At 32.8% G+C, this 13,066-nt stretch overlaps 1 protein-coding gene across 1 annotated transcript in view; it reads right to left on the reverse strand.

The window, feature by feature from the left end:
* LOC123523216 (uncharacterized) overlaps positions 1 to 13,066 on the reverse strand; it is a 197,073-nt gene that overhangs the window by 79,615 nt on the left and 104,392 nt on the right. Inside the window, 17 exon segments of the mRNA XM_053541968.1 lie at positions 1,181 to 1,399; positions 1,650 to 1,790; positions 2,626 to 2,789; positions 3,909 to 3,951; positions 4,759 to 4,923; positions 6,986 to 7,021; positions 7,296 to 7,456; positions 7,656 to 7,698; positions 7,987 to 8,196; positions 8,612 to 8,785; positions 9,541 to 9,704; positions 9,959 to 10,001; positions 10,621 to 10,830; positions 11,055 to 11,228; positions 11,405 to 11,568; positions 11,722 to 11,764; positions 12,112 to 12,321. Of these exon segments, the coding sequence (XP_053397943.1) occupies positions 1,181 to 1,399; positions 1,650 to 1,790; positions 2,626 to 2,789; positions 3,909 to 3,951; positions 4,759 to 4,923; positions 6,986 to 7,021; positions 7,296 to 7,456; positions 7,656 to 7,698; positions 7,987 to 8,196; positions 8,612 to 8,785; positions 9,541 to 9,704; positions 9,959 to 10,001; positions 10,621 to 10,830; positions 11,055 to 11,228; positions 11,405 to 11,568; positions 11,722 to 11,764; positions 12,112 to 12,321 (2,364 nt within the window).

The raw sequence follows: 13,066 nt of genomic DNA on the forward strand, positions 1-13,066 counted from the left end.
AAGTTTCAACTATATTAAAGCATGGATCTTAACTTTTGAAAATTGTCAGGTAAATATCAGTAGTTCATAGGTCGTAAACAACTGCAAAAAACCTCAGGTCATCAGTTTCTGACAAAAAAAACAACCTTTTTTTAAAAACTTTCCAACACACAGTATATAAATATAGATAACTTTAAGGGTGATTATGCTCCACTGGCGGCCTTGATTTGTAAACGGTAAAATCATGGAATAAAGTCAGGGCAAGGACATTTCTGTAAAATAACTGGAAACTGCCTTCAGCATTACTTGCTGCTCTGGTTGTGAAGAAGATAATATAGGAGAAACCATCTATTTAAGAAACATTGTGACACTTCATAATCAACATACAAGACAAGCAGACATGGCGATACTTTCAATAAGCAGACATGTAACAAAATGTGCTAAAATATGTACACCGTAGTCCACATTTCGGCAGATGATTGAAATATTTGTTTTTTATATTACTGTTTAAACCATCTCTAAATGCTAACTAAATTATTTACTTTTATCTTTGCAGGTACATGTACTACGATGTAACAGTGCCACAATTTTGTATAGTTATATTCATTTACATAAACTTCAATCATTTTACAGGCTATGTTATTCGTATTTTTCTTCAATAATATAAGGGTCATGTCTACTGGAATAATTGGAACAATCTTGGTACATGTTTATAGTCACCAATACAATTATCTTAACAATGAACCTGCGATTTAGGATATCGCTTGAACATTTCATTCTTTTTTAGCACTGGCGGCCCCTATATGCAACCAAGAAAACCCGTTTGAACTTGTTTGACAAAGGATCATGTTAGAAATATCCTTGCTAAGTTTCTTTAACGCACACAGAACGGGCTCAGAGGAGATATTGGTTCAAGAAAATGATTGACGGTTGGGTGCCAGATGGTCCCTGGACGACTGACGGTGAGTGGTCAAAACAGCGAACATTGAGCGCGTTGTACTTTGGGAAGCTAAAATCAAATAGAACGCTAAATGCCAAAACAAATGTTTACGCTTTGTCATAAACTAGGCCATAAAATTCCTTACAACTGGGCTAGTTTAGATCAAATGTTTAAGATACACGTCAGGACTCTACATAATTTGTTAAACAATTTTCACATGTACTTTTATATTCGTTCAAGCAAATCTTGATATCAATTTACCCCATGTGATGTTTTCAAATGGTATGAAGAAGTTCAGTTTTTCCATAACAATCGTCACTTCTTTCCTACAAGCATGGATTTGGACCTCGACATAGAAGCTCACTGGAATCTCAGAGGACTTGAGGCAACAGCGAATACCGGAACATATTTCAGTAAGTGAACATGATGCCGAACCGTTGAAATGTAAAACATCTACTTCTCTTGGACATAAGTTAGTATCTGCAAATCAGTATAAAGTATGTACATGAATTAGCATAAATATTTTCTTTTTTACTTTGTGTAGTTGAGTGTATTCCTGTTTTGTTTTCAAGTATTTTGTAAAGTATCAAACGAAGAACATCTGTAACTTTAGAATAAGTATATTAGCTGTAGTACGAAATTAAAAATGAAACAGCCGTCAATGAGAATATTTTGAGGATTTTTCATCTTTTCTGTAATACATGTAATAGTAACTTTATGTTAAATTTACCGATTGTTGATCCATCGAAAACAGTGCATCTACCAGGAAGTATAAATGCAGCAATACCGGTATCTTCAAGAAGATGAATAGAATAGTATTCGTCTACAGCACTAACGTTGTTTGCTTTTTTCCAGTTGCCTAACGAGAAACCTAAAGAGAAAAGGCTAAATACAATTCAGCGACAAAATCTTTGAGGAATCAATGAATGTATTAAAAATGTTTGATACCAATAAACGTCTTTTCCTACTTTCGTATAATGACATGCAATAACCCTGCCTAAATTCATACCATGAAAACAAAAATAAACCCCACTAGAAATCGTGACATCAGTTCCTTTCATTTCATCCTTGAGGTCTATACATATTTAAGTTGAAGCTGTAAATCAATAAATTACAGAAATACTTGGTAAACGAACACCAGATCTACCAACTATCTGCATGTCAAATACATCTTATAAAGTCCCTCCTGTCCAGTGTGACTGAATACTTAAAAATCTTCTCAAAAAGTCCCCCTCTTTAGAAAGAATGCCATCTAAAGAAATGAAAATTAACAATTGAAGAAAACTACGTTAAACCTACTAATTTGAAATCTAACACGGGAATATTACTGCAAATGCATCAAAATGTAGGTATGCAACAGTTCTTAAATTTTTAAAGGCATTGAACTGTCCGGTGGTGTTGCCCATTTATGCAGTCTTTTTCTTGAATTAAATGCATATATCAGTAAATTTACAATCGTTCTGAAGAGTAATACAGTTACATGTTTTATATCTTGTTTAATTTTCGTGTAAATTAAACTCCTTTTTTCTTAAATTTGGTTTTGTGTGATTTATTTTCAAAACATGGATCTTACCACTAAAATCTTTACATGTTTAACTACAATAGTATTATGTAGAAAGAAATTATGATATAAAGTCAGTATATAATAGGATGTATATAGAAATGATGCAAAGCAAGATTTTCGAGGCTTTTGAAATAAAAGGTACCTTTATTTATGAACCCGGCATTGACTTGACATGGAGTACGTGGTACAAATAGATCATCAAGTACATTCACAGTCATTGCAGCAGGTCTATTTGCCTCAAAGAAGACATCAACATCCAGATCCAATAAGTATTTGTTCTTGTATTCTAGATTTACTATCATAAACCTGGAACATTTATATAAATACTATAGTTCTGTAGTACTGACAGGTGACCAAATATCCTGATATAGTCGTTTTCATTGATCCTTACGTTATTTATAAATGCCAAATATGACTGAAGATTAAGAAGAAATATTTTAACCAAAAACGATTAAAACGTGATACTCAGCATTCAAATTCCCACGTCGTCATTACCATCATCTATAAAATGTTACTACTCTTTCGGATAAATTTCATGACGCTATTTACGTGCTTTTGTTTGATGCCAGATAACACTTGTCGGCTACAAAACCACACATACATGTATATGCCACACGGGGTCAGATCCTAATTGTACAAATGAATCCCGTTATGTGTTTGTTCTTCCTCTCACATTCAACGCTTATCATGCTGATCGCAACTGATTCTGCCTTTGCGACCAGTGTGGATCAGAATCAGCCTGCACATCCGCGCAGTCTGATCAAGATCTGCACTGTTCGCCATTCAGTAAGCATCCTTTTGGTAAGCACCCATTTTAACAGTTAATGATATTGTCCAAAACTGAAAGATGGACAAGTTCATTATAGAAGTTTAGCTGGGTAAGGGATAATAAGAAGCCAAATACACATGACTCGTTAATCCATAATGAGAAATGTGTATGGCTTTTTATACTTCATATATCTCCATTTATTCCTTAGCCACATTTCATGACACTCAACCACTTAACCAGACATAAAATATGCTGTATTATAGAACCACGTCATCTCCCTGAACTTTTGAGACTAAATGAATTTATGATGTCGAGTGGTTCTGTAGAAGAAGTTGTTTATATCAAAATCCATTGCACAAGTTCGAGACCCGTTTCATGTTCCATAGATATGGAAGTCGGGTAATTCTTTAGGTCATTCTATTTATTTTATGTAGCTCTGCAGACAAATCATAAAAGGCATACGAACATGCCTGTACATACATGTCAAATAAATTTAAACAAATGTTATTAGTGGTACTCAAACGAAAGAATTATACATTATTTTGTAATGCAGTTAATTTATTAACTAAAAATGTATAATGATTAAACATTTCCAATATAATATGTCAATATTAAACACATTTGGTATAATTCAATACATTTATATCTGTACTTACCTTACTGTTATCAGGCCGTCAATATCAAACACTATTCTTTTTCCTGTAACACGATCAATGTCCATCATGATAGTCATTTAAATGTATGAATCTATTCTTTATCTTATCAAATATTTTGCTAATATTTGGTTTGCTACTACTATCAAAATAAAAGTTTATGCCTTCTCTATCAGATGAATTATTGTTAAATAGCTAATCTCTAAACGATCGTAAATACGGTATTTACACAGATTGAATGAATGATCTAAATTACCGAATTCAAATGCAGAGAGCTTCCTTTCTAAAATCAAGTTTTCAATGCTCGCTGTTATCTGGTAGTTACAGTCGTCAATATGTAAGGAGTAACTGAAGCTTCGGTTAAGAGCAAGAATAAAGTAGCAGCAGTCGACAGTCAAACATGAGGGACCAATCGCACACATCGTGTTGTTAGGTAATGCCGGTAAATTGATATTCAGTGGACACACTAAAACCAAGAGGATAGATATGTCCATACAAGATACGTACAGAAACACGTCATACTTAATTTCGAATTAATATCGTATATCTTTAACCAATCAGATTTACTTGAGGCAAAGACTGCTAAGATTGGAATTCTTATTTGTTTATTGAATTTGTTTGTGACACATAACGATAACATTTAACTAAAACCTAATTCTCATGAAATAATTATTATAGTAATATGCATTATATTAATAATATGTATAAATTCAAGATATACGCCAGCGATTATGATTTACTATTTTAATATTCAATTTAGAGCTCTGCCAAACAGATAATTTGGTCGAAACACCTAGAAACATTATTATACAAACATGGCTTATGAAAAAACGTATAAAGTAGGTAATCGTACTGTTATTCCATCCGTTGAGAGACTTGTTAGGTGAAAATGCACATTCTTTCTCTTGCAGATACTGACTTATTCCTAAATCATTCGCCAATATATCAAACTGATTTGGCGAAAGTTGTGCGTTATTGCTGACATCGTTTTCTCCTTTCCATTTTTCAAGTGAAAATTCTATAGATAAAAAAAAATCAGTATTAGTACAGGGAACATATCAAGGGTATGGAAAATATATCAAGTATTTAAAACACTGCATTATTTTAACAGTTTTTCTTGTGAGACACTTCTTTCAGATTAATAAGCTATAAATTAATTTCTGTGTACGCGGTGATTAGAAATATACATTGAGCTGTCAATTATACCCTACCACACCCTCCCCCTAGAGATTTTTCTATACTATAATTTTCTGACAGTACGTACTCAGAGATATGATTCCAGGATACCTTACTACTTTGCTTTTGATTGTATATGAATAAAAAAACACGGACGAATCTAGAGGAAATGAACAGGATACATGTAGGCCAAACATAAAATTATACATAAATTATACATCAGTGTTCTGGTGAATTCTATACAGGCACGGAGAAGCTTGTTTGTGAAATGTTTGGACATGCAGCATACAGTGGCATCAACAGACATCTGTATTGCATTCTGGGAAAAAATGAAGGTCGTGCTACAAACGTTCAGAACAAGAATAATGGTGCGTGCGGATATGTCAATCCCACCATACCGATCATCAATTAAAATGTTTGTAAAGTAATTTGTCACTAAGTGGATGCATTTTGCTATACATGTAGACACAGTGATTGTAACTCTTACGCATTTCAAAGCGTAACAGAAATGAAAGAATGGAGAATTTTATAATGAAAAATCCCAATGGACTCTGCTGGGATTCGAACCCGGGTCGCATGGGTGGAAATCCAATGGTCTAACCACTGAGTCAAAGAGTCGACTTCCTGACGCAGTAGTCAGAGATTGGTTTTAAATGCGTGGCGATACGTAAGCGACCGTAACACTTCCCCTCTTCAAAAAGTCATCATTTATTATGACGTGAATGCCAATTTGACATAGAGAGTGCCATTTTAGGCACAAGGTAAAGTCCGATCCCGGATGAGCCCCCATCTTACGCATTTCAGAGCGTAACAGAAATGAAAGAAAGGAGAATTTTATCATGAAAAATCCCAATTACCTCTGCTGGGATTCGAACCCGGGTCGCATGGGTGGAAGGACAATGCTCTGACAACTGAGCCAAAGAGCCGACTGTTTGACGCAGTAGTCAGAGATTGGTTTTAAACGCGTGGCGATACGTAAGCGACTGTGACATAACAAAATATCAAACTGATAAAGCAAACTTTATACAGAAAACTATTGTAGTCATTCTACACCGCAGATCTTATATTTATCATATACATAATTATAAATTACCAAGTGAACTGAAAATTATGAAGAAATATTGATATGTCGCATCAATTATCATCATCATGCAAAGGTTATCGAATAACTAACATATATTTTGTAACGTATAATTATGTAAATTAATATGTCAACAGAGAGCTTCATTCATTTTAAATTAACTTTGGTCAAGTTCGGGTAATATGAATATGTTCATTCTCGAAGACTGAACATCATAAGAAGACTAATATATTCAATCTGGTCATTAAAAATGATTAAGATAATATTTTAGGTTTAAGTAATGTATATAGTAAGTCAGTCACGTACATGTTTCACAACTGTTACACACTAACTGATATAAAATATGTTAAAACACATGTTAAGTCTTATCTGCTGACATTTCGCCAATTAGACCTTTGAAATACGTTGCATTTATATTCATAAAAGGTATTGTAACGTAAATAAGAGCATTAAATGACAGATTTGGAATTAAAAAATAACAGCAGTTGTACTCTGTACAAATTATTGATCAAAATTACACATGACATTGGCTATTTCTATTTTGATTTTTTATCAGTATAAAATCTTTGTGGTAACGTATAAAACATGCAGTAAATTATGAAGAACCCAATCGTCAGATGGCAGAATTCATAAATGTGCTCTACAGACATTGTGCTTGTAGACATGTAGGATCTTAAATTATCCCTTGGGGAAGGAAGGGTTTCCCTATTTCTAAACAAATATAGCATGTCTGGCACCAGATATATTGAATTAATTACAACATTTGCATATATATCCAATTCGTAAATGCATCTTACATTTGACATCAAGTTATTATACCTACCGGCGTCGGTGAATCCGTTGAACCAATCACATTTCACTTTAGGGAGTATAGTTTTGTTGAAAACGGGTACAGAATATTCGCATTCACTTTCACTTTCAAAACAAGCACTGATGTTTAAATCCAACACATATTTACGCCCTCCTTGGAATGTTTCTTCATTTCGATAATATCTGCCCCTTAGAGAAAGATAACTTTATTATTAAACACGTTTCATTAAAAATATCTACGATGTGTATATTGAAAACAGATAATAGTGTGCATAAAAGGAGTGCACAATGTAGGTAAATCAAGTAAAACAATGTAAACTTACACTTATTTTTAAAACCTAAATCCCATGCACATGGTAATTTCGGCAGCTCTGTACGGTCGAATATGATGTATGTTTTCTCACAACTTGAGTTTTTAATGCAGACACTGAATTCAAGATCTACAACAAATACTCCTTTCTTTATTAGGTCGTCGATTCGGAACCTGGAAATATAACGCCATAAGCTCATACTTTTAATTTTATAATACTAATTGCTGGTACGTGGTAAAAATTTAGAGAATAATTTGTTTATAATAAAGAGCACTTCTAATAAACATTTTATAATTCATTTTTAGTGCCTGGTTAATTTAGTGAATGTAATGAAACATAAAAAAGAACACAATACATTTAAAACGTACTCACGTCAGTTTGAAAATATCCTTAAGATTAATTCCAATAGAGTTTCCTTAAAATACAAAATGTAAGCATGTTAGTATAAGCGATTACAAACAGCCGGTTACACCCACATACGGTACAAAAACAAAATAAAGTTTCAGTTAAAATGCATTTTAGAAAAATGCATCCGTCGCCGAGTGTTACAAAATCAATACTTCGACTAATTTTTTGAATGTTGTAAGTAGAAGAGTGCTTGAACACATATCTTACGGCAAAAGCATTAAGAATACCAGTTTAAGATTAACTTAATATCAACATAATATCTTCATATCATTTTCTAATCTACAAGAACATATACCAAATTCAAAGTCAAAGAGTGCGACTGAAAATTTGAACTGTTCAATTCCGACGTCCAACATCGAATCACAAGCATGAAGTCGAAGGTAAGCGTGGATATTTCTGTTAATCAATGGTACATATAGACAGACGTCAGCAGATGTGCAATAATCCCGAATATAACACGACATGTCAGTATTTTCAACCGAAGTATGTATCGGCAGCGGGCAATCTTGAAAAAAAAAGAAAATCTAATAGTCTTGCATTTGTTGATTGCGGACGTGATCTCAATTCAAATTCATATTTTTTGAAAATAAACTATTATAGAGCTTGTTGGTTGAAAAATTTGATTTTATCATTTAAATGTCCCTAGACCACTTGGATTTGCATTTAAACAAAATTATTTGAACTAAGCATACAATCATTGAAGTTTATCGTTGACGGCTGTATTTGTACAGTCTGTTTTACTAACTAACAGATGTTTGTATGACTAAACTCTGCATTACAGATGACGTCATTACTGCATCAATTATCCATTCGAAATATGTATATTTTATTATAGTTTGCATTATATTCTGCCTTCTGCTATTTGCTATAGCCAATTAAAACATTATATCATTAGACAGATTAAGTCAGTTTTGCTTTACCTGACGAACATTCCGAAGAGTTCGACAGATGTGGTGAAAGTTCCCTGCTACATATTTCATCATTGAGATACATAGAGAGTCCAATATCGTTTTCGAAAACTGTAGCTAGGTAGGAAGGAAACTGTGTCATTTCTTGAACTCCCCGCTGAGAATACCAATCACTTAATGTGAAGTCTGAAAATGGTTAATATTCAAATACGAATATTAAAGGTATTACATTTGAAAATACTATAAACTCAAACCTTTAATACATTATTTCTTACATTTAATTTTGACAATACACGTACATGAAAATAAAGCTATTGTTCTTTTTATGTGATGAATTTGATGCAATAAATGATCAATTTATCTTTATATCATAGTATATTAAAAGCAAATAGCAACATTCCCAAAACGCAGCCTTCCAAAACAGCGTATGCTCACTCTATAACCCGCCAACCCCATATATTAATTAGAATAACAACAAATATTACTATTGCATAATTTTACAATTCATTATATATGACATAGGATATACACTATTGCATCTGGTTAGCCGTAAATAATTTTACTTTTATGTGTTTAATCATTTTCTTTGTCTCTAATGCTTACTGAATATTGCATTAAGTTAGTGTTTTCTTCTCGCGGAGTGGTACGATGTTTCTTCGAATTAGTATTATGTAAAGTGTTTGCCAGATACTTTGTCTATAAGTTTGTAAATCTGTACGATATACATTCTCCACTACCAACATACCATTTCCTTCATTTTTTTATTAAGTGAAAAGTTACAATATTATTTCCGACATTGTTCACGTTTTACTGAATACTAGCGTACGAAGGAGGTAAAAATAAATATAAAACAATAAAACTTGATCAAGATTTAACCAATCATTTCAAGTACATTATTTTTGTCATGAAATAATTGGTGTATCAAAACATATAATAATTACTTTGCATTGAATTCGCATCTTCCCAGTTGCAGATCGTTTTAGGCAAAACTGTTGACTTAAAGATTTGACTTTCAATGTGGCAGGGTTTCGACAAACCGAAGCAAACGCTCAATTTCAGATCGACAACATAAATCTGTGACCAAAACAGGTCCTTTATGGAATAACTGAAATATGGATCCATCTGAAATGCTCATTACATCTGTAAAGTTCTGTTGAAGGATTTATTCTATATAAGTTACAATTTATGACTATTTAGGTAAATACTAGTTGCAAAGATGTACTGTATTTATGAATAATTGTGCAATTTTAAATGATGATGACAAAATGTCTAGATCTACTTGGTATAGCACAAGGAAATTTCTTATCAAATAAATAGTTATATTTCAATCCATGCTTTGAGTAGAAGAGAAGAACTTACTCCATACACATAACTCCATATAAGCAAAACCGTGATTCTGTCCCTAAAATAATACAATTTTTATTCCTATTAAGCAATGTAGTCTAAACATGTCATTTTTTAATTTACTGTAACCTCATTTTATTAACGGCCACTAGCACTAGAAAAAAAATATTGCACATGTTATCACTGTCGCTATGTATAGAATCATAACATCGTAATGAACGAGTAAAATACAATTACCTTTGTAACGTTGCTGAAAACATTTGATCAGACACATTGAGAATAGGGACATGTGCGATTGCAGATGCATAACCAATTATCCAATATGCATGGAACCCATTTGACAAGTTGTGCGATTCAGGTTAGAAATGCTCGATTGAAATGGGCTATTATTTTTCCCGTTGGTGACCATATTTATCAAACTATACATATTCAATGTTATAGCTGAATAAATCATAGCGTATCATTGTATAATATCCTTTAGTGTTATACTAAATCATAAAAGTTACATTAAATGTTTATCAAACATAATTATGAGTTAAGTGAAATACTGAAATTGATATGAACTAATACATGTAACGTCTATGTGATCTAAAATGTCAAATCTAAGTATGATTATACAACTAAAAATAATATGTAAAAAATGTCATATAATAAATAGTTATAAAAAATGTACGCACCGTATTTGTAGTCGTCTAACGGAATGTTATACACGAGTCTTTCAATACCGACTTCTATCTTATTTGAACATGGATCGAGGCTAAATTTGAAGTTGAACGATTTTTCCAATAAATACACATCCATGCAGCAGTCCACGGCAGAACACGATTCTTGCAGGTCACAGGTAAGTATATTTGACAAAGGACTAACATTCACTCCGAGAGAACAACCTATGCAATGGAGACAATATATGCATGAAAATATGTATTAGACTATTGCATTATAATGCAATACGTAAAATGCCATGATACAGTAGATTCATGTTAATATAATTGTTCATTTAGATATTAATATTAGCATAACGATATGTACCTTATTACTTGACAAATATAAGTTAACATAAGGAAAGTTACACAATACAATGTTAAATACATCAGATACAATAAATTCTAACTCTTCTTCCATCCATATGCTGATGGGTTATATATTGACGATTTCCTGTCACACTGTGCCTCGTTCAGATATCCGATAACGCCGAGAACTTCAAGTAGTTCTGATGTTATTTCATCTCCGAGGTAGCTGCTGAATGGATAGCCCTTCGTCGTAAGCCAGGACGAGAGTGAAAAATCTGCAGTTTTAATAAAACATTCAGTGACGAAATCGACCTTAAACACCTAAATGTCATATGTAATTTGAAAAACACTTTTTATGGTTAGTTGTACAATATATGAGTTTTAGCTTTATTATTGGTATATAGTCTTTATAATTTTCTGAGTTGTGTTTGTATTTCCATATATTACTTACTCGGGAGAACAAATCCAGGGTCCAAGTCACAGGGAACCTTTCCAATAAGAGTGTTGTTGAATACGGAAACAACTGGTTCGCATTGCTTGTTGGACTCCAAGCAGATAGCCACTTCCAGATTTACAAGAAACATTCCAGCACTATGAAGATCATCGACCGAATATCTATAAACGAATGATATTCCTTATGATAGTAAGGAGATATAATTTACATAAGGTATTAAGATTAAGAAAAATCATTTAAAATTAATTTGCAGGTAAGTGAAATCTATGAAACAGCCAGTCTTTATGTTGATTTGAAACACTAAAATATATTACCTCATTCTAATTACTCCAAATAGTTCTAGACTTTGTGCCGATCCTGCAAAATATAACATTGTGATGTGTTACAGTAACGTATACAAACAAACATACAAAGCCGCCTGCGTATCTCATTGGGGAGAAGCGCGAATCGTAGGGTCGATCATCGGGCGAGACTAAGTTTTCTGTGACCACTTGATAGACGATACAGTGTTTTAATTCATTCACTGAGATCAAGTGAGTACTGATACTAAATTCTGTAACACTAATAAGGTTAACGGCGAAAATAAAAGCACTAATAGAACACATTTTGGATATTAATAATTAAAGAAAGAAAAAGAAAAGTTTGAAATCAAAACACACGTAATAAGTTAACGTAATATTAATTGAATACAAGAGAAACATTACCCCAATCATAATCAAGTAGTGGTATTTCAAATTGTAGTTTTTCTATAGCTACTGCAATAACCATTTTACACTGGTCAACTCGTAGATGCGCAGCAAAATTACGTTGAAGGAGTTGCGAACTGATACAACAATCAACTGCATTGCATGAGGTACCGAGAGTGCACAACACATCACCTGTCAACTCTAGTAATGCTACATCTAGTGGACATTCTGTAGAATTTAAAATCTTATTAGCGGTGCTTTGCGTTGGAGGTCAAGCGGAGGAATTAAAGCATATCACCAACACAGTTTACACATTTCAAAAGAACAATGAAAAAAGACGCTTACGACATCCCTTCTATTTTATTTTTTTACATTAAGAGTTTATATATATAGTTTCCTGAAGAAATTTGGTTTAAGTATGACTATGATTTTATCTTAACAAATTGAAAGAATATATCAATCAACTGAGAAAGAATTACTTACACCAGGAAAACTAACTAGCTATATAGTTTATTAAAAAACGTAGGAAGTCCTAGTAGATAATTTAGAACATATACTATTCTTACAGAATTTATTGTTGTTGTGATATACCATATATATACATTTTTAATGTTATAGGGACAATAATGTTGTGTATGTTTCGTCAGGCCCTTTTCTCTTGATGCCCTGCAAAGACATCAAATGGATATAGGTATGGTTCGTTATATAAATTTACACAAGCAATTTTGTAAGAACCCTGCCTTTTCTTACCATGGGATCACCTAGTGGGGATTACATATTATTTCTACTATCATGTTACTTCCAAAAATGGTTGCATTGCGACTGAGGTTCGGGGCACCATTAACCGATTTAAACTCCTCAAGGACTGACCGGTCGAAGTAGGTGTTCATTATCTGTTTGTGTTGTCTTTGCTCTCTATATAGTTTGCTTTGTCCATGTCGTTGTATAGATTTCAGATGTATATACTCAGCAT

This window comes from Mercenaria mercenaria, chromosome 1, assembly GCF_021730395.1.
Source record: "Mercenaria mercenaria strain notata chromosome 1, MADL_Memer_1, whole genome shotgun sequence".
Lineage (NCBI taxonomy): Eukaryota > Metazoa > Mollusca > Bivalvia > Venerida > Veneridae > Mercenaria > Mercenaria mercenaria.